This window comes from Microtus oregoni, unplaced genomic scaffold (genome assembly GCF_018167655.1).
Source record: "Microtus oregoni isolate MIOR12 unplaced genomic scaffold, Mior012 000004F_ref0000308, whole genome shotgun sequence".
Taxonomy (NCBI): Eukaryota; Metazoa; Chordata; class Mammalia; order Rodentia; family Cricetidae; genus Microtus; species Microtus oregoni.
In genome coordinates, this window is record NW_024543063.1 from 46,682,200 (window position 1) to 46,700,025 (window position 17,826).

The window sequence follows — 17,826 nt, forward strand, 5'->3', positions numbered from 1 at the left end:
TGTAAGTCTAGGATCTCAGCAGGATCCTCATCTGCCAACACTGAGTATACCAGTCCAACCCCCCTCTCAGCCCGCAGTCTTCTCCTAGCAACCGTCAAGGGAAGCACTGAGTTCGCACAGCCATGGCCTCAGCAGGGGCCCAGAGGCATCCTGAAGCCCAGAATGGGGAGGCAGTAGGATTAGCCCAGGTTGCAGAGATCCCTGAGGTGACTCAGGCTTTTGAAGCTCGGGAGGTGGAGTGGTAGGGCAGGAGAGGTGGGACTCTAGGTGACCCAACTCCCTAACTGCCATGTAGAGGAGTCTGAGCTGGTAGCCTTCATGTCATATTTGGTGGCGAATATTGGACTTTGAATGACTGATTCCCTACAATACTTTGCTGCTTTGTGTGTCTTCTAGTGTCCAGGACCAGGAGAAAAGTGTCTGGTGCCAGCACGTGAGACTTGCAGACCCCCAGGTGAAGACAAGTGTTCAGTAGGACACAGCTTCGAGCCGGAGCTCCAGGAGGAAGGAATAAACCGAGGAGAGGAAGGACTCAATCCAGGGGTGGAAGCAGGAGAGGAGAGAGGACCCAAGCCTGCATCGTCCATCGTGAGGCCCAGTCATGGAACCAAGAGAAAGCCCATCAAGTGAGAGGCTTTCAGAGGGAAGGAGTTGCCGGGCTGGGGAGGGGGGTTTTACACCCCGAAAGTCCTAAATCCTGATACCTTTGAGGCAGAAATTTTTGTCTTCTGCTGCTACCTCTAACTCCCAACTAGAACCTTCTATTTCTCTAGAACAGGAGTCTAAGAGGCAAAGAAAAAGATTTGAAGCATTCAGGTTTTGTAGGAAACTGTTACAAGAGTGTTGGGTCTCTACTGGGCTTGGGGCTTCACTGACCAAGAAAGGGGCAGCTAACTAGTCCTGGCATTGGTGGACAGGCAGAGCTAGGATCCAAAGACTGAAGCCTACCTCTGTCAGGCCTCTTGTCCCAGGCTTGGCTACCACAGCCCTCCCAGGGCCAAGCTACCATGCCCAACCTAGGGCTGAAGCTGAACTGCCACCCAGGATGCTGCTGCAGAAGGAGGAGCCAGAGGGCAGCCACAGTGAGTCTACACTGCCTGCTAAACAGCACAAGAAAGCCAAGAAGCGCAAGAGCGTAGGGGCTCCTGTGCCCCCAGCTGTAGCCAATACATCTGCACCCACGGAGACGCTGGGACTGGAGCGTGAGTGGACTCCCTGGGGTTACCCTTCTTTTGTCTTTTCGGACTGACATGGGCCCACCCGGCGCTCCAGTCTTTGCCCTGCCTTGGGTTCTTGCAGGAAAAGCCCAGCGTCTGCGGCCACTGTACCAATATATCAACTATTGCAACCCCGAGCTGAATCAGGCAGGGGACGGCGACGGAGAGCCAGAGGTGGAGCCCGAGTCGGAGTTAGCCCCGGCTCCTGAGGAGACAGGTGTGGAACAGCTGCACTTGCGGGCCTTGGTGCCCGTGGCAGGTGAGCTGGGCTTAGGCCTCGCTTTACCCTGCCCTAATGCATTAGTGCCTCTCACGCACACCCTTCCTTCTCTAGGGCAGGAGGTTGGAGGGGAGCCTGGGGGGTTGTCCAGTCGGAGGGTGAGTATCAGCCTCAAGGCTGAGGTGGATAAGACAACCCAAGTGGATATTGACAAGATGTTGAGTGTCTGTGCTGCCCCTCTTGTGCCCCCACTTTCCCCTCAGTACAAGTGACATGTCTCTACCCTGGGCCTAAACTAGGGCTGTGAGTTCAGGCTGACAGGTGGAGGGAAGAATTTAGTCATTTTTATCTATACTTGGAATTTATCTGTACTTGGGAATTTGGATTTGCTGAAAATAAACATTTCCCATCTTGAAGACTGATTCCTCAAATACGATGTCTGAATTGGGGAAAAGGCTGGGGAGAAGGGAGGAGGGTTCACCCGTGCAGCGTTTGCCTGATGGGTCATCTGGATCAGCTGGAACACGGACAAGTGTGTCAGGGTGGATGACAGGTGTTGTGTGATGAAAATTTTCCTGGAGAGACATGCACACTTACTCACCCCAGACTGGGAGCCCAGGACAGACCCAAGAACAGATACCACCAAAGCCCAACTTGGTGAACCAATGAATTTTATTGGGATTACTTACAGGTATATGGGTGAGGGGTTTACTATGGGAACAGAAATGCCTCAAAGGCAGTTGCATCACCAAAGCCCACCCCAGCATGGGTGACAGCTCACAGGAGCTAGGAACTGGGAGCATGTCACACGGCCTGGAGGTGGTTCAACAGGTTAGTGTCCCTTCCAGGTGCTTCAGGCGCTTGGTGGGTTTCTGCTTTTTCCGTGTCTCTGGTCTGTCTAGTCTTGAAGTCCTCTAAGAGGCACCGCAGCTCCTTCCCTATGAGAGAGACTGGAAGCTTTTATTGCTTCCTCGGGCAGGGAAGGGCTTAGTGAATCTGGTCAGTTTCAAGAACTTCCTAAAGCTGTTTTGAGTTGTTTACCCTCCTGTTTAAGGAGCCTCCTCCAGGATGGAGTGTTTCCATATCAGAGGAAAGTGTTACACAAAGAGGTAGGTAGGCATGGTGCCAGGCTTTGTACTCTCCTGTGGTGTCTGCCCGAGGGTCAGACCTACTCAGGTTAGGCGGTGAGGGACAGGAATTTGGGACCAGTGTTGGATCCTATTGCCTGTCTCTTGAGGGCTTACATTTGTCCTTACTTCAAGAGGATCAAATCTGGGATCTCACTCTGAGGTGGCAAAGTTCATTTGTCTGTCCCAAGACAAAAAAAAGTTTACTACTACCCAGGTGTGGTGGTGCATACCTGTGGCTGGGGACCTGGGCTTAGGCCTTGCTCTGCCCTTGAATTTGGGAGGTAGAGGCAGGCAGATTAAGAGTTAAAGGCTAGCCTCATTTGCATAGCGAATTCAAGGCCAGGGTATATACTTCAGGAGACCCTATCTTTAAAAAAAGAAAGGAGGGGAGGTGGGGGGGATGACACGCACCTTTAATCCCAGCACTCAGGAGGCAGAGGCAGGTGGATCTCTGTCAGTTCAAGGCCAGCCTGGTCTACAAGAGCTAGTTCCAGGACAGCCAGGGCTGCACAGAGAAACCCCTCTCAAAAACAGGAACGGAAAAAAAAAGTTAGAGAAGCCAAACTTGGTGATGCACACCTTTAACCCCAGGACTCTGGAGGTAGAGAAGAGGGAATTTCTGAGTTTGAGGCCAACCTGGTCTACAGAGTAGTTCCAGGAGCCAGAGCTACACAGAAAGACCCTATCTCCAAAAACCAAAACAAGAAAGAAAGAAAAGGGGGGAGGGGGACTGGAGTGATGGCTCTTGGTAAAAGCACTTACTGCTTTTGCCTGGGACCAGGTTCAGTTCCCAGCACTCACACAGCACCTACACCTGTCCCAGGATCTGACACCTCTTCTAGCCTCTGCCTATACCAGGCACACACTGTAGTGCACAGACATGCATGCAGGCAAAACACTCATATGCATTAAATACTTTTTTAAAGGCTCCCATTCATTGTCACAGAGCAAGCAGACTACACTTTGCCCACTGGTGATGGGTAATGGGTGGTGAGAACAGTGCAGGCCCTGTCACTGGATGACTGCTGCCTCTGGAAGGGCAGATGAGTGAGCCATGGTGGGGAGACTTCCTGCGTGCCCTTCAAACGCTTCAGATTCGGGGCTTCCACATTAAATGCTTTTCTTCCTGTATCAAGCTAAGATCCTGGTGTCACTTCTGACTCTATTTTTACAAGTGAATCTATCTAAATTGAGAGGTCGGAACATGGGCCTGGGTCTCAGAAGTCTCCAGGTCGGTGGCTCAAAAGTTCCCCCTACCTGTGGTCTCTGGTGTTACAGATACATGTAATAATCCTGCTGCACATAGCCTGCAACCTTGATGATGCCACTGTCCCTATCGCATCTTGCTCTTCTTACTCAGCTGCTTTGAAACTTACTGGCTGTGTGTATGTTCCATGTTCCTGATCAACCAGACCTTGTACTGCTTTCATTCTGCACATGGGGCTTTCTCTGCCTTTGTTCCTTCATCCTTCTACCTGGCTAGTGCATACATACCACACACATCACATCACATACATACACACACACATACATACCACATACATACCACATGCACAATATACACATACCACACATGCATAAACATACATATATACCACACACATCACATACGTGCACAATACATACCACACATACCACACACATAGACGAATACATACCACACACATAGACGAATACATACCACACACATAGATGAATACATACCACACACACCATATACATACATATATACTACACACATCCTCTTTCACCGAGTCAGGAAGCACCAGTGTTGCCCTGAATTTGTGGCATTTTTATACCGTGAATTGTGTATCTTCACTAGACTGTGCACCCCTAGATCACACGTCATTGGGTCACACCTACCTAGGGACTCCCATCAAAGGCCTCAAGGATGACAGGAATGAAAAGGAACAGCTAAAGCCATCTCGAGTCCACAGTCTCATGCAGGGCCTCTAGAATAAGGGCCCAGCGTGGTCACTGGATGTGGATGAGGCGGGCAGGTGCAGGTGACAGCAGATGGAAGGGTCCAGTCTCCTAGCACTGCTCTCGGCTGCTTCCTCCGTCGGGAGGCTACCTAGATGCTTTCTGGCCCACAACAAGGTCGCTGGCAAGCCATCTCCCCATCTGCCTACAGTAATGACTCCACCACCTCAGGTGATACTGTCCACAGGGGCCCACAGAGAGGAGATCATCATTGATGATTAAGTATGTTGCAGAGCTAGGTAACTGAGTGTGACCTCATTATGACTGAGGAAGTGATGTGTGCAGAGATGGGGTCTGTCCGGTCCTGCCGGGAGTTCTACACCATCTGCGACAGGACCCGAGCATATGAAGTATTTGCTCTTTGTCTGCAGAGCTGGAAACGCGGAGATCGAGTACGGAGAAGAAAGTTCATGTTTCCTGAGGCCTAGACCGGCAGGCTTGACTTAGCAGGGTGCATGCTGGAAGTCAAAGCAGAAATGAACTGTTATGTTCTCGTGCTCATGTAGGAACAGAGATTGGGGGGATGACGGGGACAGACGGGACAAGTGATTCCAAGACAGGGGTTCCTGGAGGATAGCCTTTCAGGACTGGGGTAACTCGGGGACAAAGCTGTCCCGGCGTGAGAGACGTCAAGCCACACGGAAAGGCTGTTCCGTGTGGTGGCTGGACAGGCATGAGGTGATGAAGAAGAGAAACAAACAGGAGTCCTTACCATGGTAGGGAGGAGTTACGTGTCAACAAAGAGTTACGCTCTACTGTGGCCTAAAGACTACATGTAAGAGAGTTACATGGTGGGAGGGAGCTGAGCCCTGCTGGGGCCTAGACTGAGGATATTTTCAAAAGGCATGTTGTCTCTTGGACTTTTACTTACTCTTTATGCCAAGAACTGTATCTTGGCTGCCTTGAGAAATAGTTCCAAGAGCCTTGTCCTGCTGCTTCTGTAAACCTGCTTGTTTGTTTGTTTTTGTTTTTTCAAGACAGGGTTTCTAGCTGTCCTGGAACTTGATCTGTAGACTAGGCTGGCCTCAAACTCAGAGATCCACCTGCTTCTGCAAGTGCTGGGATTAAACATGCTGGTTTAAGTCTAATCATGCAAACTAAAATGTCAAGTCCCCCAATCAGGGCAATGCCCAGAGGTGATCCTGAACATAGAGCCAACAGGAACTCTGAGGATTAACTTGAGTTAGCATCAGCCGATACAATAAAGTTGAGTTCTCCATCTCTCCGAGTGCAGACTGGTGGTGTCTTGGGTGGGGATGTCTGCTCCTCGTACAGCCTGACATTGTGGAGAAACTGTTTACGAAGCAAAGAACAAGGACTAGTGAGATGGTCAGGGAGGAAGGAAGCAGGTGTCATGTCTCGGTATAGACATGACACAAAGCATAGAGTTTTATTGAAGATCGACGCCTTAACAGATATTCTGGAAGTTCTATCTGGTTGGAGTATCAAAGGGGAGAGCTAACGCAGAAGGAACTTTTATTTAAAAATATAGTCCTGAGAGATGTTGCTGCCTCCCTTCCAGGAGGGGGCGCTGCAGGACAGGCCTGGAACTTAATTAGGCTCAGTCACCCCTGGGCTCTCACCCACAAGTATCTGGGCCTTAAGGCTCAACTCATCCCTTTCCCAGTGACTGCAAATTCTGTGCCAGAGGGATGGAGAGATGTCAGGAATCTGGATCTAGACTCTGAGAGGTGCTCTCAAAGTCCTGCATCTTCTAAAAGTAGCCCTGCCTCATGACCACACGCCACCTGCTCACTACTGGGAGTCTCTCTCCAAAGTTCTCTGACCTGAGCACTGCTCTGGGCCAGCAAAAAGGCTCTCTCACAAATACATCTTTGGACTTCTTGGCCATTCTCAAACTGAGGTGGTAACCTGTCATCTTTTTGTCTTGTTTTGATTTCTTTCAAGACCGGGTTTTTCTGTGTAATATTTCTGGCTGTCCTGGAACTTGCTTTGTAGACCAGGCTGGCCTCAAACTTACAGAGATGCTGGGATTAAAGGTGTGCACCACTGCCTGAATGGGACCTTGGCACCTTAGTAAGACACACAGGGACAGCTGGAGCTGAGCGGAATGTTCTAGAGACAGGTACTGTACAGTGCCTTCCTAGTTCAGGCCAGGCTGAATCCTGCTGCAGAGGGGTCAATGCCTAGGCATCTGGGAGAAGTACAGGAATAAGGTGGTTTAAGGTCAGAAGCTGGAGTCCTTATCAAGTAACTGCCTCTTTGTGCCTTCTACTCTAAATGGATTTTGAGAAAGGTTCTTGCTCTGTAGCCTTGGCTGACCTGGAATTCTTTTGTAGGCCAGGCTGGCCTTGAACTTGCAGTGAGCGAGCTTCCTGCTTCAGCGTCCCAAATGCTAGGATTACAGATGTACAGCACCGTGCCCAGCCCTGATGAACACATTAACAGTGCCTTTCTGAATGGCTTAGCTCCTGAATGAAATAATCTGCATGAAGTGGGTTACTCTGGGGGACCAGAACACCAACGGCACACCAACTTTATTCTACCTCCTAAGGACAGTGTTTGAAATCAGGACACTGCAGGGAACAGGCCTGATACTTCCTACAAGTGATGCCAAGAGGAAGAGGAAGGCCTCCCCAGGGCTTTTTGGCAAGGAGCCCAGGATTTGAAGGAGGAAGACTGGAGAAGGAACAGAGTTCAGAGAGGCTTCGAATCCAGCAGACTGGCCAAGAAGACAAAGGGGCAGATTTGTCCTTCAAGACCCCACCCAGCTCAGGCCTGTCCCTGTCTGCAACAGCTAGTCAATAGGCTGGTGACTAGCCAGCTGACTCAGGCAGTGCCAGTTAAACCTGCTCCAAAGGGTGGCACAGGCCCCTTCCTCCTTAAGCTCCTCCCCAAGGGCTGTCCTGGAGCCACACCAGGGCTTCAGGAACAGAAGCCTGGGGCTGGAGATGGCCTGGCAGTTAAAACTGCTTACTGCCTTCACAGAGGACCCAGGTTCAGTTCCCAGCATCCACATCAGCTAACTCGCTATTTCCAGCTCCAGGAAATCTGATGCCATCTGCTGGACTCTTTGGGCACCTGCACACATGTGTACATGCACACAGACAGACAGACAGACAGACAGACAGACACACACACACAAATAAATAACAAATCTAAAAAACAACAAAAAGAAAAGGACCCTTTCATGACCTCCCGTCTAGGGCCCAGGCTCTCCTCCCATTTTCCTGAAATGGCAGGCTTGGCAGAAGGCTGACAGGAAGCCTCACGCCCTATCTACTAAGGATATTTGGAGAACTTCTGGGACTCGGCCATGAGCTGAGCCATTAGCTCAGAGCTGCGGTGTAGTCCATGAGAAAAGGGAAAACAACCAATTTACAGCAACAAACAAGCTTTCCATTATTAAGGAAACCCAACCCCAAACAAACGACCACACACCATGATGTCACATTTTTTCTGACTGATTTACTGACATTTCTCAGATGTTGTACAGTTCTCCTTTGTCTCAGCTCTGCCAAGTCAGGGCCCTCCTCCCCATGTATAATACAGAAATCTCCTTTTCTGTGGGAAGAGCCTGCCTGGGGGCTGGAAGGGTCTCATCACATGGGAAGGTGGGTGAAGATCCCTAAGGGATGACCTGTTGCCCTCACCAGTCCTGAGACTCCCCAGTCTAAGACGGGCACAGCTTCCTGCCATCTCCCCTTAGGACTCAGCTAGGCTAGTTCCTTTTATTGGGCTCTCTCATCCTGTCAGACCACAAGTCAGGCTGAGCAGCCCACAGATGGATTCTTTGCTGCCCCTGCTCTCTGGTAGAACCACCTGCATACACGGCTAGCCTGAGAGCGCTGGCCACCCTGCAAGTTTGAGGAGTCAGTAACGGACGGATGGGCTTTTTCCTGGGCCACCTTCAACCAGCTCCTAGCCCTGGCCCAAGCTGATTTATTAAACAAAAGACACTGTCTCTGCTATTGCCAGTCCCAGCTCCCAGTCCCTCCCTGGTCCCTCTGCCCCGTGGGAGGAACGATGTGTAGGCTCACAGGTTGTTCCGCTGAAGTGCTTCACATAGGTTCTGGTTGGCATCTGGCTCCTCGGTCAGCATCTCCACAGTCTCCCACTCCCCAGATCGGCTTGACCTTTTAATGGCATCTACCACGCTCTGCATATATAGTCCATCCTCAAATGAGGCAGCCATAGAGACCGGGGTGCGGTCCCAGGTACGGCGATCCCCTTGGCCCTGGAAGGACTGGCGTAAGGCCTGCACCATATAGACCATACCTTTCAAGTAGAGCAGTGGGACATCCTGGAGACCCTGCTCCGGGAGCCCGGCATCCACAGTCAGCGAGTCTCTCACCAGCAGTTCCTCCTGTGCAGCCGAGTTCTTCTGCCCATAGAGGTCAGCTCCCCGGGCAACAAGACGTCCTGCTGAGCCCACAACCATGACTTCATGTACAAAGGCACCTGGCATGTTGAAGTTGAGTGTCACTGTGCTGCAAACCCCCCCACCCATGAGCATCTGGAAGAAACAGAAGTCATCACTGGTGACGTGCCGGATGCCGCGGATGGTGGCATTCTGCCGCACAAAGGTCTTGAGGAGCCCATGCACCTTCTCAGCTTTCTGGCCAGTCAGGTGGGTCAACAGGTCCACGATGTAGGTGCCCATGGTGTGCAGGCCCCCGCCACCCATGAGCTCATCACATATCCAGCCATAGCTGGGGCTGAGCAGGCTCCCAGAGTAGATGCGGGCATCGCAGATCATCACTGCACCCACGTAGTGCTCCGCGATCAGCTGCTTCATGCGCACGAAAGCAGGCAAGAAGCGCAGCACGTTCCCCACCAGGCTCATCAGCTGTGGGTAGTAGCGAGACGCTGTCACCATCCGGAAGGCGTCCACTGATGTCGCTGCTTTCTCACACACCACATTCTTCCCGATGCCTGTGAATAAAAGACAACGGGAAATCCTCAAACTGTCACAAGATTTGCCTTGTAGGGGGCTGGAGAGATGGCTCAGCGGTTGAGAGCACTGCCTACTGTTCCAGAGGTCCTGAGTTCAATTCCCAGCAACCACATGGTGACACACAACCATCTGTAGTAAGATCTGGTGTCCTCTTCTGGCCTGCAGAACACTGTATACATAATGAATAAATAAATCTTAAAAAAAAAAAAGAAAGAAAAGATTTGCCTCGTAGGGAGAAAAAAATCTTTTTTTGGGAGGGGAACACGAGTTTTTCCATGTAGCTTTGACTGTCCTGGAATTTGTTCTGTAAACCAGGCTGGCCTCCAACTCAAAGATCTGCCTGCCTCTGCCTCCCAGGTGCTAGGAGCAATGGCATGAACTAACACAACACAATTTTATTTCTCAAGTCTGACAAGATGGGATGGAGAAGCCGGGCGGTGGTGGCGCACGCCTTTAATCCCAGCACTCGGGAGGCAGAGGCAGGCGGATCTCTGGGAGTTCGAGGCCAGCCTGGTCTACAAGAGCTAGTTCCAGGACAGGAACCAAAAGCTACGGAGAAACCCTGTCTCGGAAAAAAAAAAAAAAAAAAAAAAAAAAAAAAGATGGGATGGAGACAAGAGGAGCTGGAGGTTAAGGCCAGCCTGGATTACAGAAGAGCCAGTCTGTGTGTGCGCATGCACACACACACACCTCTAGACGGCTCAGGAATGTCCCCTACAGAAACAGGTGATCTGGAAGGGAGGAGATTTAGAACATACTGGAAAGGTCTCAGTGCCTGGGTTCTTTCACTGCAGTGGTAATGGGTACTGGGGATGGTCAGGACGTGAGGCTTCACAGGGGAGTTAATGGGGTTAAGGGAACAGGGGCGTAGGGCACATAGAGAGGGGGTGACATATGCCAAGACTTTAAGGCAGAGTAAGGCCGAGTTAGACTTGCACCCTGGCTGCATGTCAGGACATAGAACCAGACAGATTACAAGCTATTTAAAGCGATATGGGAAAGTAGATGGACAACAGGCACCACTCACTCCCGAGATATTCAAGGTAAGATCCAAATTGGGGCTCCAGAGAGTCCCTAGCTCAAAGCTTCCCCATCTGGGTTTCCTGAGTGAAAAATCACTGTAGGCACCTCATATGTACCATTTTCAAAAATATTTTGTCTGTATGGTGTATGAAAGTGTATGTCTGTATGCATACATGTGTCTGTACAGCTAGTCATACAATGAATGCATACGGAGGCCACATCTAAAACCAGGTGTCCACTTCTACCACTTTTTGGGTTTTTTTATATATAGTCTCTCTGTGTAGGTAGCTACAGCTGGCCTTGAACTCACTCAATAGACCAGGTTGGCCTTGAACTCATAGAGAACCAGCCCCCCCCACTCGCCCCCCACCCTCCCCTCGCTTCTAACCAGAGTGCTAGGATTAAAGGCGTGTGCCACCACCCACCACACCAAGCTATCTGACTTGCGTACACCCTCTGGACTTGGTCTTCAAGCTGCGTCCAGAATCTAACCAGCTCTGTCACTATCCCTCTTCAGGTTATCACTGTTTTGTTTTGCTTGGATTGTAACAAAGGTCATTTCTTGGTAGATAAGTGACAAGACAAGAAGATCAGGAGTTCAAGGCTAGTCTCGGCTACACAGCCAGTGTGAGGCCCTATCTCAAACAACCACTCCCCACTCCCAAAGTCACTTAATTGCTCTCTGCCTAGCTCTGGCAAACCCTTCCGTTTTCTCACAGCATGGTGGTCACATTTCTGTTCAAGCTTGTTACAGTATGACATTCTCCAAAGGTCCATGGGTTGATCCCCAACACGTGGTGCTACTGGGAACAGAAAGCTTTGGCAGGAACTGGGGCCGCTGGAGGCTGTGTCTTTGAATGCGGTGCTGAGTTCCCCTGTTCTTTCTCTTTGCTTCGCTGCTGCTGTCAAGTACAGAGTTTTGCTCCTAAGCTGGGCATGGTGGCTCACATCTGCAATCCCAGCAATCAGAGGTTCAAACAGGAAGATTATGAGCTTGAGGCCAGCCAAGGCTACATAGCGAGAGCCTGTCCCACACACAGGGCAGCCTTTGTAAGACTTTAAGACAATCCTGAAGCCATTTTTGACAATTCTGAATCCTCTCAGCCTCTGTGCCATAGTGCTTCCCCTCCTCCCCTGGGAACCAAAGACCTAACAGCTACACTCGCACGTACTCAGTTCCTGAACAATTACCCATATACGTATGCTTTGGTTCGGTCCCCTGGGAAACAGGGTCAAAATGACCTCTTACCTCATTTGATCTGGCAACAGCTCTCCAGTCAATTATTGGTAATAGCCCTTTCAAATAAGCCAATCAGAATAGTCAAAGAACAACCCCCCTTGCTTCTGTGGCCCCTTTAAAAGTAGACTGTACCTGCTATTCAAGGTCCCTCGGCTTCCCGAATGCTGGGGGACCCTGTCATGACAGAATTAATAAAATCCTCATGCTTTTGCATCGGCTGTGGTGTATGAGATGGTCTCTGGGGATGACTCCTCCTTGGTGTTTGGACGCTAGAGTCCAACACCTTGTTCCACCACGCGCTCTTTGCCTTACTCTTCTGGATCACATGGATCCAGAGGCGATGAAGCTACTCCAAGGTTAAAAGGCTAAAACCGCCAGCAAAGCAAACCTTTCCTTTTAAACTCAGAGATTCTCCTGCTGCGGCCTCCGAGGGTTGGGACTGGCAGGTGACATTCGCCTGGCCAGCCTGTCTTTTTAAGTTGTGGATCTCGAATACTTTGTTCCCGGAATGGAAATCTAACGTAACATAAAACTTAGATGGATCAGAGTATCTCTCCCAGAAAAGCCTTCCAATGGAGTCACCTCTCATTCAGAATAAAAGTCAAAGTCCAACCACCAGGCATGACAGCATGTGCCTATGATTCCAGCACTTGGGAGGCGGGGAATTGCAGGCCTGCCTGGATTATACCAAAAGACTTTGTCCCAGAAAGAATTAGTGTAGTGTGAATTTTAATTGGTCTTAATAATAAAAACTTGGAGTCAGATATTAGGGGGTGAAAGCTGGAAGTCAGAGGAGAACAGCCAGCCACTAATTCTTACTGATATAGAATCCTCAGACCAAATGGGGTATCCTGTCTCTACAAGTCCTCAGACTGAATGCGGTGAGTTCCTGTCTCATAGACTACTCTAGCCAGGACCCCTGCACTTTTCCATTACACAGAGACTGGATAAGAAATGATACAGCTACCTCCTCCCAGTACTTGACAATTAACCCAAATTTTTCTTTTCAGGATCCCCTAAAGATAGAAAATGAATTACACACAACCTTCTGGAATCACCAAAATAAGATAGATAATGGAGTATTTTCTATGAATTTGTCAAACGATAATGACTAGATATTGTTAATGTAAATATTGTCTGTACATATTGTATATAGCTATTATGCTTATATACATAGTTTGTCTTATATTAGTTATAACCTTTTATAAATTTTAGACAAAAAGGAGGAAATGTGTTGATATTTTGTTTGTGATCTAATAAAGCATGCCTGAAGATCAGAGTGTGGAGCTAGCCACTAGTTAGCCATAGAGACCAGGCAGTGGTGGCTCACACCTTTAATTCCAGTATTCGGAAGTAACAGGCCTTTAATCCCAACACGAGGGAGGTGGAGAGTGGAAGGGATGTGGCTGGGTGGAGAGGGGAATATAGGGTGGGAAGAGACAGGAATTTCGTAGAGATAAGAACTAGTGGCTGGCTAGTCTGCTTCTCTGATCTTCAGGCAAGCTTTATTTGTTAGATAACAAACAAAATCTCACCACAGATTAGGGCCAGGGAGATGGCTCAGTGGGGACTCGGGGAAAGCCCTATGCAAGCCTGAGGACCTGAGTTCAATCCCCAGATTCTACAGTAGAAAGTCGTCCGCTGAGCCCCACCACGTATTCTGTGGCACATGTATATGTACATTCATACATACACACACACCCCTACATACACACGACATTCACACAAACACACACCTAGGGCTGGAGAGATGGCTCAGAGGTTAAGAGCATTGCCTGCTCTTCCAAAGGTTCTGAGTTCAATTCCCGGCAACCACATGGTGGCTCACAACCATCTGTAATGAGGTCTGGTGTCCTCTTCTGGCCTGCAGACATACACACAAGACAGAGTATTGTATACATAATAAATAAGTAAATATTTAAAAAAAACCACACCTACATACACACACGCGATGACATGTATGACAATTTTTGTTTCTTTGTTTTTGAGACAGGGTTTCTGTGTAACAGTCTTACCCGTCCTAGAACTCACTTTATAGACCAGGCTGGCCTTGAACTCACAGAGATCACCTGTCTCTGCCTCCTGAGTGCTGGGATCAAAAGCATGTGCCACCATGCCTGACTGATAATAAATTTTTAAAGTAAAAACTTGCCTGGCATATATGTTCAATTTCAGCCTGGAAATTTAGAAAGATCCAGTCTCAAAATAAAAAGGAAAAGAGGACTAAGGATGAGCCCAGCTCTTGCTCCGCACGCATGAGGCCCTAGGGTCAACCCCAGGCACTGAAAAAACACAAAATTCTATTAGTGGTCCACTGATACAACCTTCAAGTCTGACCACAGACCCTTCCAAAACCTCCTTTAGCTCTTTCTCCCTGCCGTGGTCCCTCTTCTGCTCAGCCTTCACTGGCTGCTGGGAGAAGGTGCTGCTGTGCTCGAGAGCCTGGTGGTTAGGGAGAGGCAGCGGTCCTTAGCACCAAGGAAGCTAACAGGAAAACGTCGACACCATCACAGTAAGGGAAGTCTTGAGAGGGACTACACTCTGCAGACCAGACTGGCCTCGAACTCACTGCCTGCCTGTATTCCTGGTTCTTATGGAAGACCTCTGGGCACACAAGGGCCACCTGCACTGACCTGGCTCCACAGCTGCTGCCTGGTTAGAGGGGCAGCTTCCAAACCTTGATGCTCCCTCTCCAGGTCCTCACTGTACCTCCCTCTAGGTGTGCACACCTGCAAGAGCTCCAGTGCTCATTCCCTCGGTCCCTGGCACGCTCGCTGAGTGTTTTCTGATGAGACCAAGGTGGGATGCAGATGACCTCAGGTGGTCACTGCAGGGCACAGCCTGTCCTGCTGCACGGATCCCGCCCCTCCCAGGGCCCAGCTGGGAAACTCCTCTAGTCGACAAACACTGGCTACCATCGACCATAAATCTTGCAGAAAAAATGAAAGAAAGGAAGTATGAAAAAAATGACTGATGTCTCCCATGATGGATAGGCCACAGCCAGCCAAATAGCAAGAAAGTGTCAACTATTAGTGGCAAGCTTAGACACTTCATAAAAAACGACCTGCAGTTTGTCTGCCTCTCAGAGTTCTGGCTATCACTAGGAAATGATAATCCACCTTACAGGGAAGATGTCTGCAGTAACTGAGGTAACCCAGGTAAGGCGTCTGGCTCAGCACAACCATCAGTGATTCGCGTTTACCAAATCGCTGGAGAGGCTGAATACAGCAGAATGGCTTCTTGAGATTCAGACTTGAAGATTCACACAACCAGTATTCTCAACCACTGCCATCTTTCTAGCCCGTGTGTGTGTGTGTGTGTGTGTGTGTGTAAGACAAGGTTTCTCTATGTAGTCCAGGCTGTCACGAAACTCACTATGTAGACCAGGCTACCCATAGAGATCTGCCAGTCTTTGACTTCTGGACACTGGAATTAAAGGTGGGTGCCACCATATCCAGCCCAGGTACTAGAAATATGTATGAGCTTGCAAACCAACAGAGCAGGCTCTCACTCTTGCCTACAGCCCATCTCCATTCTTTCCTGACCACCAGCAATATGGACCACATGGACAGGAACAGTAAATGGTTTTTTTTTTTTTTTTTTTTGGTTCTTTCGAGACAGGGTTTCTCTGTGGTTTTGGAGCCTGTCCTGGAACTAGCTCTTGTAGACCAGGCTGGTCTCGAACTCATAGATAACCGCCTGCCTCTGCCTCCCGAGTGCTGGGATTAAAGGCGTGCGCCACCACCACCTGGCTGTAAATGTTGTATTTACCCAGTATGCCAGGTCCTGGGCCAAGCACTGGGGGAACACAGTATCAGTAAAGGATTTAACTTGAAAAGTTACACTTTGGCCGGGCGGCAGAGGCAGGCGGATCTCTGTGAGTTCAAGACCAGCCTGGTCTACAAGAGCTAGTTCCAGGACAGGCTCCAAAACCACAGAGAAACCCTGTCTCGAAAAAAAACCACAAAAAAAAAAAAGAAAGAAAGAAAAGTTACACTTTGGGGGTTCATATGAGCATACGGTAAAAATGTAAACTGCATAGCAGGATTCTGGTCTGGGCTAAAAGGCTATGTAAGGAACTGGAGTTTTTATTTTTAAAGATTTAGTTATTTATTATGTATATGGTATTCTGCCTACATGTCTGACTGCAAGCCAGAAGAGGGCACCAGACCTTATTACAGATGGTTGTGAGCCACCATGTGGTTGCTGGGAATTGAACTCAGGACCTCTGGAAGAGCAGCCAGTGTTCTTATCCACTGACTCATCTCTCCAGCCAAGAACTGGAGTTCTTGAGATTAAATTATCTGGGTCAGTGTGCTTAGAGAGTGATCTTTTGTTATTGTAATAGCTCATAAGAAAAGAATTAATAAACTTAATGTGTTATAAAATATATATAGACATACATGTATATATCTAATCTTAATTAGTTTTGTAAACTTTATTCCTGAGCAACAAAAACTCTTATTTTATTTTTATTTTTTTTCAAAAACTCTTTTAAACAACACAAACACACCAAAAGTAACCAGACCTAAAGTCTACATATCTCAGTGAATTTCTATATATACTGAAGCTGTGGAGCTTCACATACACTTTCAGTATGGAATATGTTTTTTTTTTTCTCCTTCTCCCTTCATAACCCTGTGAATAAATATTCAACCTCACTCTGCAAGTCATATCTATCCATGTTTCTGTCTGGAATATGTTTTTGTGCATTTATCCATCACCAAATATGATAAAATCCTTAGCAGAATTAGAACTAGAAAACAAATCCCTCCTGTCCTCTTTCATAACTCAGTTGTGGAGCCGGCTGGATGGGTAAGGTGCTGCCGCACACACGAGGACCTGAGTGGATTCAGCGGTCGTGGGAAAACGAGGCATGTGGCAAGAACAACTAACTGAGGATGCAGGGAGTGGACACAGACAGACGTACCCCAGGGGCTTACTGGCTGGCCAGTCTAGTTGAAATGGAGAACTCCTGGTTCAGTGTCTCAAAAAATAAAGTAGATAGGGCTGGAGAGCCCCAAGTCCAATTCCCAGCACCCGCTCATAACTGCCTATAACTCCAGCTCCAGGAGGAGCTGATGGGCTTCCTCCCTGGGCACTCATAGTCACATGCACCCCCCAGCCCTGCAAATTAAAAATGAAATTACCCAATATTAAGCTCTAGCCTCTATGTGTGGCATGAAAAGGACATGCATTTCTACACACAGTGTGAACACAAGGACACCACAAACACAAAATCAAAGTAAAAAATACTCTAATGAGAAGGAAAAGCAATTTTGCCTATAGCCCAAGACTTAGAAACTACCCAAGTAGCATTCCTGGGCTGATGTGGAATTCCCCTCTATATGATATGAATACCATTGGTGAATAAAGAAACTGCCTTGGATTGTTGATAGGGCAGACTTAGGTAGGTGGGGAAAACTAAACTGAATGCTGGGAGAAAGGAAGCAGAGTGAGGAAAGGCCATGTAGCCCCACTGGAGATAGACGTCAGAACTTTACACAGTATGTTAATAGAAATGGGTTAAATTATGATGTAAGAGTTAGCCAACAAGAAGCTAGAGTTAATGGGCCAAGCAGTGATTTAATTAATACAGTTTCTGTGTGATTATTTCGGGGCTGAGGAGCTGGGAACCAACTAGTGGCCTCCTTGCTACACTGGGCCTCAGTTGCATTTCTTTTTCTTTTGTTTGGGGTACTGGGAATTGAACCCAAAGTCTCTGCACACTAGCTCTGCCTGAGCTATACCTCCAAGTCCCAGTGAGTTTCAGATTCAGAGGAAAACTGAGGAGTTGTCTCTCCTTCCAAGTGTGGGTTCAAGGGATCAAACTCCAGTTGTCATCCTTGGGAACAAAGTGCCCTGAGTTACCAAGCCTCTCACTAGTCCTCTCTTTTCTTCTCTTTCTTTCTTTCCTTTCTTTTTTGGATTTTTCGAGACAGGGTTTCTCCGTAGCTTTTGATTCCTGTCCTGGAACTCACTCTTGTAGACCAGGCTCTCGAACTCACAGAGATCCGCCTGCCTCTGCCTCCCGAGTGCTGGGATTAAAGGCGTGCGCCACCACCGCCCGGCCCTTCCTTCTTTCCTTTTCTTTT

At 48.7% G+C, this 17,826-nt stretch overlaps 2 protein-coding genes across 5 annotated transcripts in view; one reads left to right on the plus strand and one right to left on the minus strand.

Moving 5' to 3' along the window:
* The first annotated feature begins 122 nt into the window (after window positions 1–122).
* On the plus strand, window positions 123–1,790 carry CUNH16orf86 (chromosome unknown C16orf86 homolog). Of its 2 annotated transcripts, none has more exons than XM_041650867.1 (4): window positions 123–206; window positions 397–626; window positions 958–1,202; window positions 1,300–1,790. In XM_041650867.1, exons 1-4 carry the CDS (start codon window positions 123–125, stop codon window positions 1,707–1,709), a joined length of 969 nt encoding a protein of 322 aa, XP_041506801.1. In that variant the 3' UTR covers window positions 1,710–1,790. The 2 variants fall into 2 exon arrangements, with proteins under 2 accessions (XP_041506801.1, XP_041506802.1); XM_041650868.1 differs by having other exon boundaries at window positions 1,045–1,202.
* A 2,401-nt stretch (window positions 1,791–4,191) lies between these two features.
* Window positions 4,192–17,826, minus strand: part of Gfod2 (glucose-fructose oxidoreductase domain containing 2) — a 43,590-nt gene continuing 29,955 nt past the window's right edge. For all 3 annotated transcript variants that reach the window (XM_041650008.1, XM_041650010.1, XM_041650009.1), the window contains exon 3: window positions 4,192–9,446. In XM_041650008.1, the coding sequence (XP_041505942.1) occupies window positions 8,548–9,446 (899 nt within the window). In that variant the 3' untranslated portion in view covers window positions 4,192–8,547. The remainder of the gene's footprint in view (window positions 9,447–17,826) is intronic.